A 27,225-nucleotide genomic window follows, 5' to 3' on the forward strand; every position below is an offset into this window, starting at 1 on the left:
TATTGGAAGAGACAGTTGAGCAAGACTTTCCATAGACCCACAAGCCTGAGCAAACAAAAAAAAACAGACTTTATTTCCAATTAAGAAGGAGAATCCTTAGTAAAAGCCAAAAATTTCACTGGTATCACAAAATAAAGAAGTCAAAAAGAGACCAGTTCTCAGAAGGAATGAAGCTGAATTTTGTATCATCTTACCACTTGTTTGGATTCAAGTGATCTGTAATTTCTAAATTCCAGCCCTAAAGATTGAGGAAGCAAAATAATTCTTCTCTAGAAAGATACAACTTTATCCAGAGTCTTTAATTACCTCTACATTGTTTGATATTGTTAGATATCACGAAGGGCAATTAGACAGATAGCAGGGTTCTAAATGATGGAAATAAGAGATTTTGTCCAAATAGCTTCTGAATGAAGTGTTTTTAAAGAAAATGTAAAGCAATCACATTATTATTTAGATTGATCTTATACTCGAGATCCTTTTTTTGTCTGTTAATAGATGAACATCCAAAGGATCAACTTTGGGAAAAATAAATTGATTCCAGAATTGAAATGAAATAAGCTGAACAATACTAAATAAAAAAACTGAGACAAAGTAGGTGTCTTATAAAAAATAGCATTATATATATATAATATGAATATATAAAATAATTATAAATAATTTATATTTATATACAAAAACAAAATACTGAACAGCAAAAGTATGTCAAGTGGAAAGTATTCTTTGAATTAAAACATCCTGGATTTTGATAAAAGATTTCTTAAAATTTTAATAGTATTATTAGTAAAGTTTTATAATCTGCAAAGCCAAACTTTTTCTTGATAGAAGCCACCTATTTTCCTTGTTCTGGCATCCAAAGATGTACACAACTTTCTGCTTTCCTGTCTTATAAAAGCCCTGTTCTAATGGGAACTTCTCGTGTTTATAAAGCAAAATTAAGGGACGGAAATATCAACCAGGCCATGGAAAGCTATATAGGAAATGTGGTTGTATCACAGAATGTCCTGTGCACATTGAATTATCACTTTAGTTACACTGTTTTAGTAGTACCATTGTGTTCTTTCCAAACAGTAGAAGACTAAAAACCTGAACAGAAGGGCATGCACATGAGTTCTGTTGCTTTTTTGATTAGAAATAAACACCAAGTATCATTAAAAAAAAAAAAAAACTTTCTTGATGTACTGAAATACTTTCTGGTGATTTAATATTATAATCAGTTATTTGTGAGAAAAGATTCCTTCATTACAGTAATTCACTCAAACTAAATGAACCATTTTATTTCCTGTATACCATTTTTTTGCAGTCTTATAAATGCCACCTACATATTAAGTGATAAAGCTTAAATGAAATCAAGAAAAGCAGTAAAAATATGTGTGATAGTGTTTATGTATCTGAAAAATAAGAGAACTATTTCCTATCTCATACTCTATAACAACAACAAGAAGTTCTAACACTCAAATCAGCATCAACCAACGTGTATAATTTTGCTGACCTTGAAAAGACGAGACATCTGCTAAGGAGTTTACTATTACAGAGCTTTCAAATAAGAAAGACAAAGTGCTATAATGGAGTATAATCAGCAACCACAAAGCAAATCCTCTGTAGGAAAACAGACGTGATTCTAAAAATATTTAAAAGCTGTGTAAACAAGTATTCAGAATTAAAGAATAAAGAATATGAAAAACAAGAGGCATAAAGTAACAAGCCAATTTCACAGTAAAATATAAAACACAAGGCAAGAAAATATGGGACAGGAAGAAGCACACACAGAGAATAACTGAACTATTTATTTGTCTTCCCTTTTTTAATCTTATAACCAGCTTGTTCACCTAATCACCTACCATATTTCTAAGGAACCACTAGGGTTGGTCATTATGCCTACATTTCCATTTACCTTAGATTACCATTTAACTGTTCAGGAGTCTCAGAGCATCCATCATCACAGGAATACTTTTCTCAATTTGGCTTTGTACAACCACTACTCAGACTTTACTATCTAGCTTCTCCGTCTACTCCAGTGTACTTTAGAGCATTTATTGTTTGTCATTAGCAACAATTTTAAATCAACAACTTCATGCAAAAAACCCTTAGTATTCTTACTTTATTATAAATAAAACTTTTCTGCATATTCTTCAACTGGTGTGTGTTCTTTATGCCAAACTCACCCAATCATGAACCTAAAAGTGTATTAGGAATTATTCTTGCTGTCACACCCAAAACCTGTATTTTCCATTCTCCTCAGGTAATGCTCATCACCAGACTTTACTACATAGTATTATTTTGTTATTGTTTTTGCCATCTGTGATGGACTGGGATTTCCATCTAAGTCACTAAAGACTTAACTCAGAGTATCCTCTCCACCACTACTCATTTACCATTGTGTGTGATAGTCACTCAATCATGTCTGACTCTTTGCAACCCCATGGACTGTACTCTGCCAGACTCTTCTGTCCATGGAATTCTCCAGGCAAGAATACTGGGGTGTGTTGCCATTGGCTTCTCCAATTTACCATTATAAGTAATTTCAGTATCACTTAAATTCCTTCCTTGGTCTATTCATCCAAACGTTCTCTGCCTACTGTCTCACTCTTATCCAGAGTCTCATGCTTACCAAAAAATATTTCACTTCCAAATATATTTCAAATATTCTACTTTCTAATCATCACAACCATTCCTTCCTATTTAATTCAGTCAGTATTTCTACTTCAGATAATTTTTGATTCTCCAAGGATTTCCCAGCAATCATCTTATTATTTTGACTCTGGTAAGTTTTTTATTTCTCCCACTATAACTGTAATCATACCTAATCAATGATCTTAACTACTTTGTCTAACTTTCTTGGTTTCACTACTTGGAAAAATGCTGAGCCTTACTATATTCAACTATTTCATACTCTGTGTCTGAATCTGAGTCTTTGAATGGTTTTCCCGTGATGCTGTCACTTCCCTGGTTTCCGTGATGCCATCAGATTTAGCAGAACCCAGTGCTACTTTCAGTTACTTTCTCTAATTACCTGTTTTTTATCTTTCTACCTGAAATTATATTATGTACATATTAAGATGCTTAGTATGCATTTCTCCTTACTGTTATGATATATTATGAGAACTAGTAGCTGTAACTACATCTATTACTACTATACTACAGTCCATGGTGGGGTTGCAAAGAGTTGAACATGGCTGAGCAACTAAGCACAGCACAACTCATTAGAAGACTGCCTGGCACAGAGGAATGTGTGATTTTATAAGATTTCAATAAACATATAGCCTCTTATTGAAAAAGAATCGGCAGAAGGTATGAAAGTGCCATTATTTTAATAAAATGCAATATTAGTTGTCCATGAACAGTATGAAAAAGCAAAATGATAGGATACTGAAGGAGAAGCTCCTCAGGTCAGTAGGTGCCCAATATGCTACTGGAGATCAGTGGAGAAATAACTCCAGAAAGAATGAAGGGATGGAGCCAAAGCAAAAACAATACCCAGCTGTGGATGTGACTGGTGATAGAAGCAAGGTTCAATGATGTAAAGAGCAATATTTCATAGGAACCTGGAATGTCAGGTCCATGAATCAAGGCAAATTGGAAGTGGTCAAACAGGAGATGGCAAGAGTGAATGTCGACATTCTAGGAATCAGCGAACTGCAATGGACTCTAATGGGTGATTTTAACTCAGGTGACCATTATATCTACTACTGCGGGCAGGAATCCCTCAGAAGAAATGGAGTAGCCATCATGGTCAACAAAAGAGTCCGAAATGCAGTACTTGGATGCAATCTCAAAAATGACAAAATGATCTCTGTTCGTTTCCAAGGCAAACCATTCAATATCACAATAATCCAAGTCTATGCCTCAACCAGTAATGCTGAAGAAGCTGAAGCTGAACGGTTTTATGAAGACCTACAAGACCTTTTAGAACTAACACCCAAAAAGATGTCCTTTTCATTAGAGGGGACTGGAATGCAAAAGTAGGAAGTCAAGAAACACCTGGAGTAACAGGCAAATTTGGCCGTGGAATATGGAATGAAGCAGGACAAAAACTAATAGAATTTTGCCAAGAAAATGCACTGGTCATAACAAACACCCTCTTCCAACAACACAAGAGAAGACTCTATATGTGGATATCACCAGATGGTCAACACCGAAATCAGACTGATTATATTCTTTGGAGCCAAAAATAGAGAAGCTCTATACAGTCAGCAAAAACAAGATCAGGGGCTGACTGCGGCTCAGACCATGAACTCCTTATTGCCAAATTCAGACTTAAATTGAAGAAAGTAGAAAAAACCACTAGACCATTCAGGTATGACATAAATCAAATACCTTATGATTATACAGTGGAAGTGAAAAATAGATTTAAGGGCCTAGATCTGATAGAGTGTCTGATGAACTATGGAATGAGGTTCATGACATTGTACAGGAGACAGGGATCAAGACCATTCCCATGGAAAAGAAATGCAAAAAAGCAAAATGGCTGTCTGGGGAGGCCTTACAAATAGCTGTGAAAAGAAGAGAAGTGAAAAGCAAAGGAGAAAAGGAAAGATATAAACATCTGAATGCAGAGTTCCAAAGAATAGCAAGAAGAGATAAGAAAGCCCTCTTCAGCGAACAATGCAAAGAAATAGAGGAAAACAATAGAATGGGAAAGACTAGAGATCTCTCCAAGAAAATCAGAGATACCAAAGGAACATTTCATGCAAAGATGGGCTCGATAAAGGACAGAAGTGGTATGGACCTAACAGAAGCAGAAGATATTAAGAAGAGATGGCAAGAATACACAGAAGAACTGTACAAAAAGGATCTTCACAACACAGATAATCACGATGGTGTGATCACTCAACTAGAGCCAGACAGCCGGGAATGTGAAGTCAAGTGGGCCTTAGAAAGCATCACTAGGAACAAAGCTAATGCAGGTGATAAAATTCCAGTTGAGCTATTCCAAATCCTGAAAGATGATGCTCTGAAAGTGCTGCACTCAATATGCCAGCAAATTTGGAAAACTCAGCAGTGGCCACAGAACTGGAAAAGGTCAGTTTTCATTCTAATCCCAAAGAAAGGTAATGCCAAAGAATGCTCAAACTACCGCACAATTGCACTTATCTCACACGCTAGTAAAGTAATGCTCAAAATTCTCCAAGCCAGGCTTCAGCAATATGTGAACTGTGAACTTCCAGATGTTCAAGATGGTTTTAGAAAAGGCAGAGGAACCAGAGATCAAATGGCCAACATCCACTGGATCATCAAAAAAGCAAGAGAGTTCCAGAAAAACATCTATTTCAGATTTATTGACTATGCCAAAGCCTTTGACTGTGTGGATTACAATAACCTGTGGAAAATTCTGAAGGAGATGGAAATACCAGACTACCTGACCTATCTATTGAGAAATTTGTATGCAGGTCAGGAAGCAACAGTTAGAACTGGACATGGAACAACAGACTGGTTCCAAATAGGAAAAGGAGTCCGTCAAGGCTGTATATTGTCACCCCGCTTATTTAACTTATATGCAGAGTACATCATGAGAAACGCTGGACTGGAAGAAACACAAGCTGGAATCAAGATTGCCAGGAGAAATATCAATAACCTCAGATATGCAGATGACACCACCCTTATGGCAGAAAGTGAAGAGGAACTCAAAAGCCTCTTGATGAAAGTGAAAGTGGAGGGTGAAAATTTTCGTTTAAAGCTCAACATTCAGAAAATGAAGATCATGGCATCTCGTCCCATCACTTCATGTGAAATAGATGGGGAACCAGTGGAAACTGTCAGACTTTATTTTTTGGGGCTCCAAAATCACTACAGATGGTGACTGAAGCCATGAAATGTAAGATGCTTACTCCTTGGAAGGAAATTTATGACCAACCTAGATAGCATATTCAAAAGCAGAGACATTACTTTGCTAACAAAGGTTCATCTAGTCAAGGCTATGTTTTTTCCAATGGTCATGTATGGATGTGAGAGTTGGACTGTGAAGATGGCCAAGCATCGAAGAATTGATGCTTTTGAACTGTGGTGTTGGAGAAGACTCTTGAGAGTCCATTGGACTGCAAGGAGATCCAACCAGTCCATTCTGAAGGAGATGAGCCCTGGGATTTCTTTGGAAGGAATGATGCTAAAGCTGAAACTCCAGTACTTTGGCCACGTCATGTGAAGAGTTGACTCATTGGAAAAGACTCTGATGCTGGGAGGGACTGGGGGCAAGAGGAGAAGGGAACGACAGAGGATGAGATGGCTGGATGGCATCACTGACTCGATGGACATGAGTCTGAGTGAACTCCAGGAGTTGGTGATGGACATGGAGACCTGGCGTGCTGCAATTCATGGGGTCGCAAAGAGTCGGACATGACTGAGTGACTGATCTGATCTGGTCTGATCTGGTGGTAAATTATTTCCCCTACAGTGAGTCAGTGTCTTGTAACTATTTAATTTTAGAGGCTGTGAACTTTGACTAGATTTAAATCCTGAGACTATCTACTAGTTGTCTTTTTTATCTTGAGCAAGTTACCTTTCTGAATCCTATTTTTCTCTTATGTTAAGCAAAAGTTTTTTAAAAAAGAACAATTAATAAAGTTATCTCTTAGGGATATTTTTATATTTAAATGAAATAGTACATTCCAATTACCAAAAACTCTGAAGAACTAATTAAAAGATGTGATATATGTGAGAAAAATTTGTGACTGATGAAATTAACAAAGATAAGGGGGGATAGACCATAAACATTTCAAAGGCAGAGCACATGGGCAAATTGAGCCAAGTAAGTAATAAATACTATAATATAGTGTCTATTATGTGAAGAAGATCACATCTTCACATGGCCATGCCATGTACTTTGCCATCAGTTACTGTTCCTCAGTAATTCAAAGTAATAATTCTTATACAAGTGTATATGAAAAATTGTAAACTTAATATTATGCTAATATAATTCTATTTATCAATCACATATGAATGTATCAGAGTTATAGAAATAGAGTGAATAAACAGAATATGAATAATCTCATAGTCAAAAAAGCTGCTGTTCAATAGGAAAAAAAAAAAAAAACAAAGAAAACATTCCTCACTTAACACCTCAAATGATATTTATATATATATATATTTTTTTTTTTTTTTTTTTTTTGCCACCACTGAGATAAACACACATGCACATGGAGTATGAGGACATTATGAGAAACTTCTAAACCATAAAGAGCTTGATGTTGATATTGGAGGTAATAAGGTAGTAAGGACAATATACTAGAGTGAGTCAATATGTGAGAAAATGTATCCAACTGGAAGTTATTGCAGGTATATTTCTAGATTACGAAGACTTAAACTGTAGTGATGAAAATTAGCTATTTTCAGATTTCAAAGATATTAGTGGTAGAGAATGGGTAAATTTTTAGTAGTAGTCATTTATTAACAGTCAGAGATCCCTTTCAGTAATTTGCATTACAATCTCTGAATACAACCTAAGAATTTTAATAAATATACTTGTAACAATAATATGGCTGTATATAAATATACCCATACAACCACACTTATACACAAACACAAATAGTTACTCTTATAATTGCTAGCAGTGATTTCTAAATTGAGATATTCTTGATAAAAGAATAAAAAGGAAGCACTTGAAGATAAAGGGAAAATGAGATTAAAGGGATAAAACTTCTGAAGATATGGAGAGAGGATTACATAATGAAGCTAAAAATTCAATTTGGATCAAGTCAAAAGAAAACAGTTTAGATAAAGTATAAAACAAAATCTTAAGTTAGATGATAAATGACAAAGACAGATGGTGTTCTACAGATTATATATCTCTGTGAGTTCCAGAAACTGGGAATCCTGAGGCAAGAAAGAGAGATGTTTAGAATAGTGGATGGTCAAGAGATTGCTCAAGTCATATTGGCATAGGGAATTAAGATATTCTGTTGTTCAGAACATGTAGATATAACTAATTGTAATGTGTTAATCATAACATATTTGCATTATATATCCAGGGCATCCCAGGTGGAGCAATGGTAAGAAACCACCTGCCAATGCAGGAGACACAAGAGACAAGGGTTCTATCCCTGAGTTGGGAAGATCCCCTGGAGTAAGAAATGCCATGATCTTAATTTTCTGTATGTTGAGCTTTAAGCCAACGTTTTCACTCTCCTCTTTCACTTTTATCAAGAGGCTCTTTAGTTCTTCTTCACTTTCTGCCATAAGAGTGGTATCATCTGCATATCTGAGGTTATTGATACTAGAACTGAAGAAAAATAAATACTATGTGGCATAAAATTATAAATGATGCATTAAAGTGAAGGTGTTAGTCCTTCAGTCATGTCAGACTCTTTTTCTATCCCACAGATTATAGCCTACCAGCGTCCTCTCTCCATGGAATTCTCCAGGCAAGAATAATGAAGTGAAGCAACCGACAAACAACTAATCTCAGAAATATACAAGCAACTCCTACAGCTCAACTCCAGAAAAATAAATGACCCAATCAAAAAATGGGCCAAAGATCTAAATAGACATTTCTCCAAAGAAGACATACAGATGGCTAACAAACACATGAAAAGATGCTCAACATCACTCATTATCAGAGAAATGCAAATCAAAACCACTATGAGGTACCATTTCACACCAGTCAGAATGGCTGCAATCCAAAAGTCTACAAATAATAAATGCTGGAGAGGGTGTGGAGAAAAGGGAACCCTCTTACACTGCTGGTGGGAATGCAAACTAGTACAGCCACTATGGAGAACAGTGTGGAGATTCCTTAAAAAACTGGAAATAGAACTGCCTTATGATCCAGCAATCCCACTGCTGGGCATACACACTGAGGAAACCAGAAGGGAAAGAGACACGTGTACCCCAATGTTCATCGCAGCACTGTTTATAATAGCCAGGACATGGAAGCAACCTAGATGTCCATCAGCAGATGAATGGATAAGAAAGCAGTGGTACATATACACAATGGAGTATTACTCAGCCATTAAAAAGAATACATTTGAATCAGTTCTAATGAGGTGGATGAAACTGGAGCCTATTATACAGAGTGAAGTAAGCCAGAAGGAAAAACACCAATACAGTATACTAACGCATATATATGGAATTTAGAAAGATGGTAACGATAACCCTGTATACGAGACAGCAAAAGAGACAGTGAGGTATAGAACAGTCTTATGGACTCTGTGGGAGAGGGAGAGGGTGGGAAGATTTGGGAGAATGGCATTGAAACATGTAAAATATCATGTATGAAACGAGATGCCAATCCAGGTTCAATGCACGATACTGGATGCTTGGGGCTGGTGCACTGGGACGAACCAGAGGGATGGTATGGGGAGGGAGGAGGGAGGAGGGTTCAGGATGGGGAACACATGTATACCTGTGGTGGATTCATTTTGATATTTGGCAAAACTAATACAATTATGTAAAGTTTAAAAATAAAATAAAATTAATTTAAAAAAATTAAAAAAAAAAAAAAAGAATAATGAAGTGGGTAGCCATTCCCTTCTCCAGGGAGTTTTCCTAACCCAGGGAGTGAACAGAGGCATCTCACATTGCAGGCAGATTCTTTACCATCTGACCCACTAGGCAAGTTCTTATAGCACCCTAAATGAAGAAGAGATATTTAGAAAAGTCTATTAAGATTTAAAATTAAAATTAAATAGAATTCATGAAACTTCATTCTCTTTTCCTGAAATAACTTTTTTTTCTTTTTTAAGTCATCAAGGATGCAGCTAACTGATGGGTCTCTTGTTATTTTCAGCTTAGAGGAGCATATATAATCCAGAATCTCCTTGTCCAGTGGTACACTCGTTAGAATTTCTTCAAAGACCAGAACATCAAAATTGATAAGTTTTATTAACTTATATCAATCTTTAAATCTACATGTAATAGGAAAAAATTGATGAATTTTCTGTCCATATGTAAAAGGGCCCTATAGTACCTTCAGTTCAGTTCAGTCGCTCAGCCATGTCCGACTCTTTGCAACCCCATGAATTTCAGCACGCCAGGCCTCCCCATCCATCACCAACTCCTGGAATTCACTCAAACTAACATCTATCCAGTTGGTGATGCCATCCAGCCATCTCATCCTCTGCCGTCCCCTTCTCCTCCTGCCCCCAATCCCTCCCAGCATCAGAGTCTTTTCCAATGAGTCAACTCTTCGCATGAGGTGGCCAAAGTACCGGAGTTTCAGCTTTAGCATCATTCCTTCCAAAGAACAACCAGGACTAATTTCCTTTAGAATGGACTGGTTGGATCTCCTTGCAGTCCAAGGTACTCTCAAGAGTCTTCTCCAACACCACAGTTTAAAAGCATCAATTCTTTGGTGCTCAGCTTTCTTCACAGTCCAACTCTCACATCCATACATAACTACTGGAAAAACCATAGCCTTGACTAGACGGACCTTTGTTGACAAAGTAATGTCTCTGCTTTTTAATATACTATACAGGTTGGTCATAACTTTCCTTCCAAGGAGTAAGCGTCTTTTAATTTCATGGCTGCAATCACCATCTGCAGTGATTTTGGAGCCCCTCAAAATAAAGTCTGACATTGTTTCCACTGTTTCCCCATCTATTTGCCATGAAGTTAATGGAGCAGATGCCATGATCTTAGTTTTTTGAATGTTGAGCTTTAAACCAACTTTTCCACTCTCCTCTTTCTTAGTGATTAAATTTCTAGAAGGGCATAGCCTCTTAATCCATAGCTTTCACAAAATGTAACTTTGAATGTTATCAAAGAATAAACAACTGCCAAATTACTCCATTTCTCCATCTAAGTTATTGACAAGGTTCATAATTCCTTTTGCTGGAGGAAACTATTAGAGAAAGAATATTAGCTGCTTCTTGATTTAGCAGTAGATCACTTTTGTAAGAAAAGCATTCTTCCACTTCTGTCTTTCGTGGCATTTATCATTTTTCTAGCTTCTTCTTTTTTTTTTTTTAAGAGATCAGGGAATTCTACAGCCTTGTCAGGAAGGCTCCTTTCAAATTGCCTAGAGAATACTCATTATTCTATCCTATAAATCCTTCTACTGTGTTGTCTTTATTTGAGTTCCTCTCTTTGAACCTGTCAAAGTTTTGCATTGTTTTTATCTCCCTGGCCTTATGGCAAAGATGTATATGCATTTCAAGTGTCACAATAAATTATTTATTCCTTTATGTGGCTGAAATTACAGCTGGACTGATAAATCCACTGTTCCTTCTTTTGCTTTTTTCTTAGGGCTCTGTTTGGGAGCTGCAGAGATAATGATCCAGTAGATTACAAACATCATTGAAACTTCTTATGATTTTGTCAAGTAATAGATAACATGCAAGTGAAAGTGAAGTCTCAGTCATTTCTGACTCTTTGCAACCTCATGGACTGTAGCCTACCAGACTCCTCCATCTATGGGATTTTCCAGCCAAGAGTACTGGAATGGGTTGCCATTTCCTTCTCCAGGGGATCTCCCATCCCAGGGATCGAACCTGGGTTTCCCACATTGCAGGCAGATGCTTTATCTTCTAAGCCACAAAGGAAGTCATACAAGTCATGGGCAAAAATGATTTTGCTTTTGTTTTCAGAAACTAATTCTATGACAGAGAGCCAGTGCACAAATTACACTTCAGTTATTTGTCATTCATTTTTTTTAACCTTAGTTTATATACTACTAACTCTTGTTAGTCACACAATAGAAAATGTCATTAGCAGTTTCAAGCCATATTTCATTCTTTCATTTTATTCATATGTATGATTGTTTTTAATTTAATTATTTGTTTTATGGTGACATATGGCATTAGACAGAGATTTCAGTTATTGGAACCATTTGAGAACTAGGCTTAGAATGATATCACTATGAATTATTACATAATTTCTAAATTAACTTTCTAGTTAGCTCCCTACTTTCCAATGGGGAGTAACAATAACCTTTACCATGGAAAATAAATTGGTGTTATTTTGATTTCTACCTGAAGAAATTAAAAAAAAAAAAAAAAAAACTCAGTAAAACAAATATAGTGGAGATTAGTGGAGTACAAGGTATAGAGTCATATTATATAGATCCCCTAAGTAAATTATGTAGTTTGAATTTCAGCTCAGCCATTTATTAGCTCTGTGACCTCGTTCAAGTTATCTAATCTTCTTTAAATGTCATTCACTGTAAAATGAAAATTTTAATACTACTAGATGACCATAGAGTTTTATTTTTTTTTAATTTGCTATATGGAAATATCTTAAGAGATTCATGACAAAAAGTGAGTGTTTGACAAATTCGACTATATTTGTTTTATGTTGATTTTATAAATGTTAATGCAAGTTAGCTAGAGCTTAACACAGAGATATTATAAGGCACGGTATTTCATAGTAAGTGCTCAACTTTGATGCTAGCTGTAATTTTTAAAACCACAGGAAAGTTGTCACAAGGAAAAAGCTTTCCCTTCATTTTTCTTCGTGATTTCCTCCAATTTTCTTAAACACAAATTTTTTTAAATGAATTTTGACAAATATACTGCTAGTCCATATAAACTCTATAAGGAGGAAAATTCCATAGAATTGCTATTCTAATTTCATGGTGGTATTATTTCTGATGGTTTTCTTTAATTTTTATGTATTTAAGTTCTCCACCCAGTTGCAACAGATGTGTGGTACAATCTCCTCACCACACATACACCAACAAGCAAATCTCAGGACACTATAGTGGCATCTTATAATTTGAATCAATTCTGACACTATGTACCTGGAGAGAGCATCGGGTTTCACAGGTTAAATGTTATTGCAAACCTGCCCTTCTCCCTCACCCCCTGCCATCTTCTATTGCCAGTTTCAGGTCTAAGTTCTCACCTGCACTTCTAATCAATTGACCTCAGAGATCCCCATGAACCCTTCCTTGGGTTCAATTAATTTGCTACTGCAACTAACATAACTCAAAGAAACATTGTACTTAACTACATGTTTCTTTAAAGAAAAAAAAATACCTTTTATTGGAGTATATTCAATTAAAAATGTGATCGTTTCAGGTGGACTGCAAAGGAACTCAGTCATACATATGCAAGTATCCATAACAGGTTTCCTAAAAAGGAATATAACTCAGGAATAGCTAGATGGATGAGATACGAAAGACAAGGTACAGGGAATAGTCACAGAGCTTTCAGGCCCCTCTCCAAATCTACACCAGCCTCTCTGAACCCCCTCCATTGGGATTTTTATGAAAGCTTCATTACATGGGCATGATTGAATAAATCACAGGTGATTGGAAATTGTTTCAATTTTCAGCCCCTCTGAGAGTTCCAACCCTCTAATTACAGCTTGACAATCAGCACTGATCTTTCAGCTAGGTCTAGAATTCACCGCATTAACAAGAAAAAAAAAAAAAAAAAAACCTTTATGCTGTTATCACTTAAAAAATTTCAAGGGTTTTAGAAGCTCTTTGCAAGAAAAAGTGGACAAATAAAATACATATATATTTTATTATAAATCACAGTATAGCATCATCCTAATATATTTTGAAGAATTTAAAAGGAAGCATGAGCTAGAAACTAAAAAACATGTATTGCTTAAAAATGTCTAAATAAAAAAGTAATAAAATTTTTGTTTCAATAAGGATCCAGAGTATTTATGGTGAATTATCTAGAAACAATTCATCAAGTGTTTGGTATGTATGCTTACCTCAGTCAGACTCTTACATAGTTAATTTGCCAATTATGTATGTGTCAATATAGACTTCGAAAATAAGGGTTTTGATATAACTTTGAAGATACATAGTAAGTGTTATATGATCTGTTACTTAAAAAAAGATTGAATTTCATTTAATATTCTTGAAATACTCATTGGAATTTATATGCCATCCAACTTTAAAGATAGTTTTAACTATAATGATGGTAGAGTGTGGTGTATAGAGACATGAGGGTGAAAATCACTGATGTTCTCCAAGAGAGACTTCAAGATACAAGCAAAAACAATGATTACAAATGTTAATGAATAAATAGAGAATATGCAGCAAAGGGTCTTTTATCATTTTTCATACATTAAAGAAGAAGAAGTGAAATAGGCAAAAGTATATATTTGTGTGCACATGCATATATATAATTTATAGTTTTATATGTATCTTTTCTTCAGGAAAGCCATTGGTCTTTCTCCTTAGTCTTGCTGCTGCTGCTGCTAAGTCACTTCAGTCATGTCTGACCCCATAGATGGCAGCCCACCAGGCTCCCCTGTCCCTGGGATTCTCCAGGCAAGAACACTGGAGTGAGTTGCCATTGCCTTCTCCAATGCATGAAAGTGAAAAGTGAAAGTGAAGTTGCTCAATCGTGTCTGACTCAGTGACCCCATGGACTGCAGCCTACCAGGCTTCTCCACCCATGGGATTTTCCAGGCAAGAGTACTGAAGTGGGTTGCCATTGCCTTCTCCCTCCTTAGTCTTAACAGCTAATATTATAATTGTAGTTTTCTTCCCTCTCATCTTTTCATCAGTCTGATTGTTCATTACAGTGTCATCAGGGTGATCTAAAAGGTGACTTATACCAAAGTAGAATTGAAAAACATGAACCTTATAAAGGCATGATAGTCATTTTATAGAATGAGAAAAATCACAGTAAAGTAAGTTCCAAAATAGAACTAAGAAAAATATTATACTGACACAAGTCAGAGAGATAGGAGGAAGAGAAAAATTCAAGATCAATTTCTAGTAGTCATGTATGGATGGGAGAGTTGTACTATATTGAAAGTTGGGTGCTGAAGAATTGAAGCTTTTGAACTGTGGTGTTGGAAAAGACTCTTGAGAGTCTCTTGAACATCAAGGAGATCCAACCAGTCCATCCTAAAGGAAATCAGTCCTGAATATTCATTGGAAGGACTGATGCTGAAGCTGAAACTCCAATACTTTGGCCACCTGTTGAGAAGAACTGACTCAATGGAAAATACCCTGATGCTGGGAAAGAATGAAGCAGGAGGAGAAGGGGACAACAGAGGATAAGATGGTAAGTAATCTCAGGGAGTTGGTGATGGACAGGGATGCCGGGAGCAAGAGTTCTGCCCATGGCAAAGGTCATGAGGAAGGAGGCTCCGCATACGCAAAGGCGGGATCGAGCCTCAGGAGTCCCCCTGGAAATTCTCGAGCATCTACCCCCAAAACCAGAGTCTGCCTACTTTCTGCTTTGTGCTCTCACCTACACCTCTGACTTTACAGGGGGCTGTACCCCGCTACCTCTCTCTGAAAAAAAGAGTTAACTTACAGCTCCAGTTAATAAAGTTCCTGGGTGTGATAGTGTTTCAACCTACAAACTCCTTTGGAAGTCCTCTAGCCTGCCTGAATAGGTTTTTCCGGCCACATGTGATTGCACAGAGCCTCCCAACTGTGAGAGGCATGAGATGTTCTAAACTGTCTAAACACAGATTCCTTTGAGCAGTTAAAAGATTGATTAGAAATTGTATTGGTGAAGGGTTTTTCATTTTTGGGCCAATGTTTGCTGCTAAGTCTCCATATCCCTTACCCGCTGTGTCCCTGGCAGTGTATTGATTAATATGATTGGTGTAAGTAGTAGCTTTAATGTTTGTAACCTTGGACCCTTGAGTTAATTCTTTTTCTTGTTATAGCCCACCACACCTTTGCCCTATAGGAATGCATCTTTAATGCTTTTGGAGGGTGGCGTTTGACTAATCAACTTTAGAGAAAAATAAGTTTTCTGAAGAAAGGGTCTTAAAATGTTAACGGGCCTCCGGGCCAGAAGATGATGCAAATCACCTAAACTTTTGCATATGGTAAGTTTGCAGGAAGAAAGCCTGGCTTACTGCAAGACTCTACCCCTTCCCCCATTATCCTCTATGCGTAACTTAAGGTATAAAAACTACTTTGGAAAATAAAGTGCGGGCCTTGTTCACCGAAACTTGGTCTCCCCACGTCGTTCTTTCTCTCACCTTCTGGCTGAATTATTCAGCCTCTTTTCTCCACTGAATTTCCTCACTGAGCTATCCTTATTTAACCATTCTTTATATCCTTAATTAATGTTTAATTAAGCAATTGTTTCCTGATTGCTGATGTCGTCTCCCCTTCGAATTCCCTGGATCCACCAGGGCTGGACCTACCAGGGCTGGACCCCAGCACAGGGAAGCCTGGCATGCTGCACTCCATGGGGTCGCAAAGAGTCGGACAAGAATGATCAACTGAACTGAACTGAAGAGAACAAATGATAGAGATAAAAGACATACAAGGGGAAATTTTCCTCTCAGGAAATCTAGTCTTCTGATAAGAGTTATATATAATTTTCTTTACAAAACTAACACATTCCTATTATAACTCCAAGGCCTAGAAATAAACAGCATTTGAAGTATCTTAATAAAAAATCACTTGGTGTCAAAAACATAAGAAGTGACTGTAAAAAATTTATAGTTCTAACACTTTAGTTATAAAACAATTACATATATAAAATATATAACTACACATGTAATATATATTTTTATTGTTTAAATAATTTATGAATTTAAATAAATGTTGATTTAACAAATTTTAAAATATGTTAAAAAGATGAAATATTAAGGTGATTAACAGATCACTCTTTTTATATTTATGTATACAGTCACTTCGTAAGTCAAGTTGGCCTTAGAAAGAATCACTACAAACAAATCTAGTGGAGGTGATGGAATTCCAGCTGAGCTACTTCAAATCCTAAAAAATGATGCTGTGTAAGTGCCGCACTCAATATGCCAGTAGATTTGGAAAACTCAGCAGTAGCCACAGGACTGGAAAAGGTCAGTTTTCATTCCAATCCCAAAGAAAGGCAATGCCAAAGAATCTTCAAACTACTGCACAACTGCACTCATCTCACATGCTAGCAAAGTAATGCTCAAATTTCTCCAAGTGAGGTTTCAACACTGTGTGAACAAAGAAAATCCAGATGTTCAAGCTGAATTAAGAAAATGCAGAAGAACCAGAGATCAAATTGCCAACATCTGCTGGATCATTGAAAAAGCAAGAGTGTTCCAGAAAAATATCTACTTCTGCTTCATTGACTATGCTAAAGCCGTTGACTGTGAGGATCATGACAAACTGGAAAATTCTTCAAGAGATGGGAATACCAGACCACCTTACCTTCCTCCTGAGAAACCTGTTTGCAGATGGAGAAGCAACAGATAAAACTGGACATATAACAATGGACTGGTTCCAAATTCGGAAAAGAGCATGTCAAGGATGTATATTTTCACCCTGCTACTTTAACTTATAAGCAGAGTACATCATGTGAAATGCCAAACTAGATGAAGCACAAGTTAAAGTCAAGATTGTGGGGAGAAATATCAATAACCTCAAATAGGCAGATAACACCATCCCTATGGCAGAAAGAAAAGAGGAATCAAAGAGCCTTTTGATGAAAGTGAAAGAGGAGAGAGAAAAACCTGGCTTAAAACTCAGCATTCAAACAACAAAGATCATGGCATCCAGTCCCATCACTTCACGGCAAATAGATGGGGAAATAATGGAAACCATGACAGACTATTTTCTTGGGCTCCAAATCACTGAAGATGGTGACGTCAGCCATGAAATTAAAAGACACTTGCTCCTTGGAAGAAAAGCTATGACCAATCCAGACAGCATATTAAAAGGCAGAGATATTGCTTAGCCAACAAAGGTATGTATAGTCAAAGCTATAGTCTCTCCAGTAGTCATGTATGGATGTGAGATTTGGACCATAAAGAAAGCTGAGCTCCAAAGAATTGATGATTTTGAATTGTGGTGTTGGAGAAGACTCTTGAGAGTCCCTTGGACTGCAAGGAGATCCAACCAGTCCATCCTAAAGGAGATCAATCCTGGGTGTTCATTGGAAGAACTGATGCTAAAACTGAATCTCCAATACTTTGGCCACCTGATGAGAGGAACTGAATCATTAGGAAAGACCCTAATGCTTGGAAAGTTTGAAGGTAGGAGGAGAAAGGAATGACAGAGGATGAGATGGTTGGATGGCATCACCAACTCAATGGACATTAGTTTGTGCAAGCTGTGGGAGTTGGTGATGGACAGCAAAACATGGTGTGCTGCAGTCCATGGGGTCACAAAGAGTCAGACATGACTGAGCGACTGAACTGAACTGAATACAGTCATATATTGTTGGATTTAGCAATATTTTTTAGTGAATAAAGCATAACTTAATTGACATCTAGATATTTCTCTGTCACGTAATATGGAAAAAATGGTTTTGTGTTTCTGTACTTTTTAAAATCTGAAGACCAATACTTTTTTGAAATATATTCTAATAAATGCAATATTTTATGGATATTCTCTTTAAGTGATGGATATACTTTTAAAGGAAAGGTAATTTTGAAAAAGTAGAAAAATTTACAATTTACTTAAAGCTGTTAAAGTTTAGAACTGTTCTTTGAAAAGTGATTAAAATAATAGTCGTCAAGAAATCCCTAAGTGTATATGTCTTACTACCTTTAATATAGGTATTAAAACTAATCATATTGCCGTATTTTCAATTGTCCAGTCATAAAACTGGATATTTCTAGGAGTTTTCACAAGCTACTACACTTCACTTTCCTAATTACTAGAAAGAAGTTCTAGACAATGTAAATGTAGTGTGTGCTCAGTTGCTCAACTGTGTCCAACTCTTTGCCATCCCATGGGTTGTAGCCCTCCAGGCTCCTCTGTCCAAAGGATTATCCTGGCAAGAATAGTAAAGTAGGTTGCAATTTCCTCCTTCAGGGAATCTTTCCAAGCATAAATTAAACCTACATATCCTGAATCTCCTGCATTGGCAGGCAGCTTCTTTACCAGTGAGCCACCTGGGAAGACAACATAAATGTAGTCATGGTTTAGTCGCTAAACCATGTCAAACTTTTTGCAGCCTCATGGACTATGGCCCACTAGGTTCCTCTGCCATTGGATTTTCCAGGCAAGAGTACTGGATTGAGTTGCAATTTCCTTTTCCACAGGATCTTCCCCACCCAGGGATTGAACTAGGGTCTCCTGAATTGCATATAGAATCTTTACCAACTGAGTCATCAAAGAAGCCCATACATAAATGTAGAACTGGATCTAAAATTTTGTTGACATATAATTATGTCCATATGTAGATACAGACTAACATAAAAATAGTCACAATAACACACATCAAGGTGACTGCACATTCTTTCTAAATATACATTAGTTTATGATTAATTTCCTTGTTTTCAGACAATAATACAAATAATAAATGTATACTGTCATTATTAAATGAAATAATTTTGTCATATCTTTCTACTCTACAGTAAGAAAGTGTTTCTGAAATGTCTTCACACTTATTCAGTTCAGTTCAGTTCAGTCGCTCAGTCGTGCCCGACTCTTTGCGACCCCATGAATCACAGCACGCCAGGCCTCCCAGTCCATCACCAACTGCTGGAGTTCACTCAAACTCCGTCCATCGAGTCAGTGATGCCATCCAGCCATCTCATCCTCTGTCATCCCCTTCTCCTCCTGCCGCCAGTCCCTCCCAGCTTCAGAGTCTTTTCCAATGAGTCAACTCTTTGCATGAGGTGGCCAAAGTACTGGAGTTTCAGCTTTAGCATCATTCCTTCCAAAGAAATCCCAGGGCTGATCTCCTTCAGAATGGACTGGTTGGATCTCCTTGCAGTCCAAGGGACTCTCAAGAGTCTTCTCCAACACCATAGTTCAAAAGCATCAATTCTTCGGCGCTCAGCCTTATTCACAGTCCAACTCTCACAGCCATACATGACCACAGGGAAAACCATAGCTTTGACTAGACGAACCTTTGTTGGCAAAGTAATGTCTCTGCTTTTGAATACGCTATCTAGATTGGTCATAACTTTCCTTTCAAGGAGTAAGTGTCTTTTAATTTCATGGCTGCAGTCACCATCTGCAATGATTTTGGAGCCCCAAAAAATAAAGTCTGACACTGTTTCCACTGTTTACCCATCTATTTCCCATGAAGTGATGGGACCAAATGCCATGATCTTTGTTTTCTGAATGTTGAGCTTTAAGCCAACTTTTTCACTCTCCACTTTCACTTTCATCAAGAGGCTTTTTTGTTCCTCTTCACTTTCTGCCATAAGGGTGGTGTCATCTGTATATCTGAGGTTATTGATATTTCTCCCCACAATCTTGATTCCAGCTTGTGTTTCTTCCAGTCCAGTGTTTCTCATGATGTACTCTGCAGATAAGTTAAATAAGCAGGGTGACAATATACAGCCTTGATGTCCTCCTTTTCCTATTTGGAACCAGTCTGTTGTTCCATGTCCAGTTCTAACTTATTCCATGTCCAGTTCACACTTATTACTGTAATCTAAACTTTTTGAAACCACTTTACTAGATAGAATTACTAAGTCTTTCCAAGGATGGCAATTCAATTGCTAGCTTAACAAAACAACTGCATTTAGAATCTAAATAAACTGAAGATACTCATGGAAATAACCAGGGCAACATCTTTCACATACACAATGTAGATATAAATTTGGAGTTTCAATAATTTAGAAAAATATTGGCATAAATATACAGAGAATTTTTAATTACCAACCTAAAAGATTTAATCCATTATAGATCTCTGCACTTCTCTTGCTTTATTCTTTTTCTCTCCACTATATAATTCATTTCTGTTTCATGTTAACATATCTAAATCTGACTTGTCTTCATGTTAAAATATCAGAACTCACCTTCCTCTAGAATTTTAAACTGACTAAACCTATTTTCCCCTTCATGGATCACAGCCTTGTTATGGTGAAGTGGCTTGTGTTACTCTGAAGCTATGAAACATGCAAAGTAGGGCCACCAAGATGGAGGGGTCAAAGTGGAGAGTTCTGACAAAACATGGTTCACTGGAGGAGGGATGGCAAACCACTCCAGGATTCTTGCCATGAGAACCCCATAAAGATTATCGGAAGGCAAAAAGATATGAAACCAGAAGATGAGCCCACCAGGTCAGAATGTTTCCAGTATGCTACTGGGGAAGAGCAGAGGGTAATTACTAATAGTTCCAGGAAGAATGAAGAGGCTAGGCCAAAGCAAAAGTGATACTCAGTTGTGGATGTGCCTGGTGGTTAAAGTAAAGTTCATGCTGTAAATAATAATATTGCATAGGAATCTAGAATGTTAGGTCCATGAAACAAGGTAAATTTGGATGTGATCAAACAGGAGATGGCAAGAGTGAACATCGGCATCTTAGAAATCAGTGAACTAAAACACTTGTCGGAACTAAAATGGACAAGAATAGGAGAATCTAATTCAGATGACCATTATATCTACTACTGTGGGCAAGAATCCCTTAGAAGAAATGGAGTAATCCTCACAGTCAATAAAAGAGTCCAGAATGCAGTAGTTGTGTACAATCTCAAAAACAAAAAAATGATCTCTATTTGTTTTTAAGGCAAACCATTCAACATCACAGTAATCCAAGTCTATGCCCCAACCACTGATGCTGAAGAAGCTTAAGTTGATTAGTTCCATGAAGATCTATAAAACCTCCTAGACTAACATAAAAAAAAAAAAAAATGTCCTTTTCATCATTAGATCAGATCAGTCGCTCAGTTGTGTCCAACGCTTTGCGACCCCATGAATCGCAGCATGCCAGGCCTCCCTGTCCATCACCCACTCCCAGAGTTCACTCAGACTCACATCCATCGAGTCAGTGATGCCATCCAGCCATCTCATCCTCTGTCATCCCCTTCTCCTCTTGCCCCCAATCCCTCCCAGCATGAGTCTTTTCCAATGAGTCAACTCTTCACATGACGTGGCCAAAGTACTGGAGTTTCAGCTTCAGCATCATTCCTTCCAAAGAAATCCCAGGGCTGATCTCCTTCAGAATGGACTGGTTGGATCTCCTTGCAGTCCAAGGGACTCTCAAGAGTCTTCTCCAACACCACAGTTCAAAAGCATCAATTGTTTGGTGCTCAGCCTTCTTCACAGTGCAACTCTCACATCCATACATGACCACTGGAAAAACCATAGCCTTGACTAGATGGACCTTTGTTGGCAAAGTAATGTCTCTGCTTTTGAATATGCTGTCTAGGTTGGTCATAACTTTCTTTCCAAGGAGTAAGCGTCTTTTAATTTCATGGCTGCAGTCACCATCTGTAGTGATTTTGGAGCCCAGAAAAATAAAATCTGACACTGTTTCCACTGGTTCCCCATCTATTTCCCATGAAGTGATGATTGGAATACAAATGTAGGAAGTCAAGAAATTTCTAGAGTAACGGGCAGGTTTGGCCATGGAGTACAAAAAGAAACAGGGCAAAGGCTTAAGAGTTTTATCAAGAGAACACACTGGTCATACAAAGCATCCTTTTCTAACAACAGAGTAGACATCTCTACACATGGACATTACCAGATAGTCAATACCAAAATCAGATTGTTTATATTCTTTGCAACTGAAGATGAATATGTTCTATACAGTGAGCAAAAACAAGACCTGGGGCTGACTGTGGCTCAGATCATGAGCTTTTTATTGCAACATTCAGTCTTAAATTGAAAAAAAGTAGGGAAAACTACTAAGCCATTCAGGTATGACTTAAATCAAGTTTCTTATTTTTATACAGTGGAGGTGACAAATAGATCCAAGAGATTATATATGATAGACAGAATGCCCGAAGAACTATGGATGGATATCCATTACACTGTACACAAGGCTGAAGCCAAAATCATCCCAAGGAAAAATAAATGCAAGAAGTCAAAGTGGTTATCTGAGGAAATTTTATAAAAAGCTAAGGAAATAAAAGCAAGGGAGAAAGTGAAATATATACACAACTGAATGCCGAGTTCCAGAGACAAGCAAGGAGAGGTAAGAAGACCTTCTTGAATGAGCAGTGCAAGGAAGTTAAGGAAAATGATAGAATGGGAAAGACTGGAGGTCTTTTAAGTAAAATTGTAGATACCCAGTGAACACTGCATGCAGGAATGGGCATGATAAAGACAGAAACAGTAAGTAACTAGCATAAGCAAAAGATATTAAGAAGAGATGGCAAGAATACACAGAAGTACTATACAATAAGCTCTTGATCTGGATAACCATGATGGTGTGGTCACTCACCTAGAGCCAGACATTCTGTAATGTGAAGAACTAAAGACTCTCTTGATGAAAATGAAAGAGGAGAGTGAAAATGTTGGCTTAAAACTCAACATTCGGAAAACTAAAATCATGGCTCTGGTCCCATCACTTCATGGCAAATAGAAGGGGAAACAGTGGAAACAGTGACAGACTTTTTTGAGGGGCTCAAAAATCACTGCAGATGGTGACTTCAGCCATGAAATTAAAAGACACTTACTCCTTGGAAGGAAAATTATGACCAACCTAGCTATGGCAACTCACTCCAGTACTCTTGCCTGGAAAATCCCATGGGTGGAGGAGCCTGGTAGGCTGCAGTCCATGGGGTCACGAAGAGTCAGACACAACTGAGCGACTTCACTTTCACTTTTCACTTTCATGCATTGGAGAAGGAAATGGCAACCCACTCCAGTGTTCTTGCCTGGAGAATCCCAGGGATGGGGGAGCCTGGTGGGCTGCCATCTATGGGGTCGCACAGAGTCAGACACGACTGGAGCAACTTAGCAGCAGCAGCAGCAGCAGACAGCATGTTAAAAAGCAGAGACATTGCTTTGCCAACAAAGGTCCATCTAGTCAAAGCTATGGTTTTTCCAGTAGTCATGTGTGCATGTGAGAGTTGGACTATAAAGAAAACTAATACAATTATGTAAAGGTTAAAAATAAAATAAAATTTTAAAAAAATAAAGAAAGCTGAGCACAGAAGAATTGATGCTTTTGAACTGTGGTGTTGGAGAAGACTCTTGAGAGACCCTTGGACTGCAAGGAGATCAAACCAGTCCATACTAAAGGAGATCAGTCCTGGATATTCACTGGAAGGACTTATGCTGAAGCTAAAACTCTAATATTTGGCCACGTTATGAGAAGAACCAACTCATTTGAAAAGACCCTGATGCTGGGAAAGATTGAAGGCAGGAGGAGAAGGGGACAACACCGGATGAGTATGATGGCAATCACTGACTCAATGGACATGAGTTTGAGTAAACTCCGGGAGTTGTTGATGGACAGGGAGGCCTGGGGTGCTGTAATTCATGGGATTGCAAAGAGTTGGACATGACTGAGTGACCGAAATGAACTGAACTGAACTGAATTGATTACATAAAAATCCAGTTTTGGTGATGGAATTCCATCTGAGCTATTTAAAATACTAAAAGAAGTTCTTATTAAAGTGTTGAACTCAATATGTAAGCAAATTTAGAAAACTCAGCAATGGCCACAGGACTGTAAAATGTCAGTTTTCATTCCAATCCCAAAGAAGCGTAGTGTCAAAGAATGTTCAAACTACAGTACAGTTGTGTTTATTTCACATGCTACTGAGGTTATGCTCAAAATCCTTCACGTGAGGTTTCAACAGTACGTGAACAGAGAGCTTCCAGATGTATAATCCAGATTTAGAAAAAACAGAGGAACCTGAGATCAAATTGCCAACATTTGTTGGATCATAGAGAAATTTTGTAATGATTCCAGTAAAATACCTACTTCTTCTTCACTGACTACACTAAAGCCTTTTACTATGTGGATAACAACAAACTGTGGAAAGTTCTTAAAGAGATGGGAATACCAGACCACTTTACTTGTTTTCTGAGAAACCTGTATGTTTGTCAAGAAACAACAGTTAAAACTGAATATGGAATAAAGGAGTTCCAAACTGGGAAAGGAGTATGTCAAGGTGACAAGTATACTGTCACCCTGTTTGTTTAACTTAAATGCAGAGTACATCATGCAAATGCCAGGGTGGATGAATCACAAGCTGGAATCAAGATTGCTAGGAGAAATATCAACAACATATATCTTTATATATATATATAATATATATAGTATATATAATATATGTTATAGTATATATATTTATATAAATTAAAATATAATGTATTGTAATATAATATGATATACGGTATATTTATTTATTTATTATATATAGAATCTTATTCATGAGAAAATTTTTGAGGGATAGTGAGAAATTTTCTGTTTTCATTTATTCATTGTGCCTATCATGTCATATACACAAAAAATATTCAGCAAATATTCTGCATCTTTCCTGAAAGAAAATAATGAAATAATTTTCCTAGTTTACTCAAGTATTTTTTTAAAAACTAATAAATTAAATTATAAGCTTTAAGTATTTTCTGAAAAGAAACATTGTTCAAGTAAATCTAGAAGTATTGAAAATGCTCTTTTGCAAAATCTATAGAATGTGCAACACCGAAAATGAATTCTAATGTAACTATGCACTTAGGACAATAATGATGTGTCATTGTAGGTTCTGGGAGTATAACAAATATACTCTTCTGAATATTATGGTGGAGAATGCTGCCCATGGCTTTCTGTGTTTGCCCAGCACAAATAATCCACTTGCAATGCATGAGATGAGGGTTTGATCGCTGAGTCAGGATGATCCCCTGGAGGAGGAATGGCAACCCACTCCAGTATTCTTGCCAGGAAAAATCCCATGGAGAGAGGAGCCCATGGGACCCCAAAAAGTCAGACATGAAACTGGGACTGAGCATGCATGTTGTCCATGTGTGGGGCAGGGGTATATTGGAACTCTGTGTATTTTCTGAACAATCTATCATGAATTTAAAAATGCCCTAAAAATGAAGTTTATTAAAAATTGTTAACTGGTAATTATAGGCATCATCACTATGTTAATAACTATAGGTAAACTAGTCAAAAGTTGTAAAAATAAAAATTAAACAAATTTCATATATATATTTCCCTATAAATAATAATAGGATATCTATTAATGAGGAAAATCTAGCCATTAGTAAAATTAAATAACAATTTAAATGCAATTTTTAAGTATTCCTATGTGATAGATATTTAATCAGTATAAATACATGAAATAAAAAACATGCTCTATATTTGCTTAAATATAAGGAAATACCTTATATTTATTAATGACTTTCACATATAGGATGTTTCCTGTTAACAATAACCCGGTGTACGAGACAGCAAAAGAGACACTGATGTATAGAACAGTCTTATGGACTCTGTGGGAGAGGGAGAGGGTGGGAAGATTTGGGAGAATGACATTGAAACATGTAAAATATCATGTAAGAAACGAGTTGCCAGTCCAGGTTCGATACACGATACTGGATGCTTGGGGCTAGTGCACTGGGACGACCCAGAGGGATGGTATGGGGAGGGAGGAGGGAGGAGGGTTCAGGATGGGGAACACATGTATACGTGTGGCGGATTCATTTTGATATTTGGCAAAACTAATACAATTATGTAAAGTTTAAAAATAAAATAAAATTAAAAAAAAAGAAATAGAATGAAAAAGTTCAAATAAAACTTTGAGTTTTGAAGATTAGAGTGTGAGTTAAAGAGGTAGATATGAAAATGTTCATGATGAAGGGGCATTTATCATAGTATTATTTCTGAGTTCCATGTAAAAATATGATTTCCACATACTCTTTCCATCATAACATTGAACTTATTCTTATAGGTAAATCTGAACCAATTTGAGAAAAAGACTGTAATATAAATTCAAAATTGTATATAAACTTACATGCTTTGTGAAATTTCTGCTTAACATCATGAATAGTAGATTTTTGTGTCACCTGAAAAATGGAGAGAATGATTAACAAAAAGTATTAATTTGTTTGCTTCATATTCATTTAATAAGAAAACATTTGTTTAATAGGTTTAAAATATAAAATAAGTACAAAATGTCTAGCTTTTTTGTTTAGCTCTCTAGTCACTACCTCTCTGATGATTCTGAAACATTACCTCTTTAAGGCTTTTGCCAGAGTTTTGTATTTATATATAACAGCAATAATGTAATGATGAGGTCATCCAAATTCTTATTTCAAGATTTATTTTTATTGATTTTCTCTGCCTGTGATATTCAGTTTCTGATTTCCAAATTGGTGGGACTATCAATTCAAAGTATGAATGATAAAATAAATAAAAATAAATAAAATAAAAATAATAAAAATAAAAATAAAAAATAAATAAATAAATAAATAAATAAAATAAAAAAATAAATAAAGTAAAAGAGTTATCAGAAGGATCCAGGGATATAAAATTTATTTACACAAACAAAAGAGGGAAATATTTACTTCAGAATATCATGTAAAGAAACAAAATATTCTAAGTTTCATAGTTATGTTTTTAAAATCTTCACCCAAGGTGCCATAGGACCATCAAAAATCTGTTAGATATTTTTTTTTTATTATTCTTTAAGTATATTATTATTATTTGATCCTAAAAGACTCTGATGCTGGAAGGGATTCGGGACAGGAGGAGAAGGGGACCACAGAGGATGAGACGGCTG

At 36.6% G+C, this 27,225-nt stretch overlaps 1 protein-coding gene across 3 annotated transcripts in view; it reads right to left on the minus strand.

Moving 5' to 3' along the window:
• The window catches only part of TECRL (trans-2,3-enoyl-CoA reductase like), a 143,345-nt gene that overhangs the window by 80,372 nt on the left and 35,748 nt on the right, over nt 1-27,225 (minus strand). For all 3 annotated transcript variants that reach the window (XM_027544615.1, XM_027544614.1, XM_027544616.1), the window contains exon 2: nt 26,458-26,509. In XM_027544615.1, coding sequence (XP_027400416.1) covers nt 26,458-26,509 — 52 coding nt within the window. The remainder of the gene's footprint in view (nt 1-26,457; nt 26,510-27,225) is intronic.

The sequence above is a fragment of the Bos indicus x Bos taurus genome, chromosome 6, assembly GCF_003369695.1.
Source record: "Bos indicus x Bos taurus breed Angus x Brahman F1 hybrid chromosome 6, Bos_hybrid_MaternalHap_v2.0, whole genome shotgun sequence".
Lineage (NCBI taxonomy): Eukaryota > Metazoa > Chordata > Mammalia > Artiodactyla > Bovidae > Bos > Bos indicus x Bos taurus.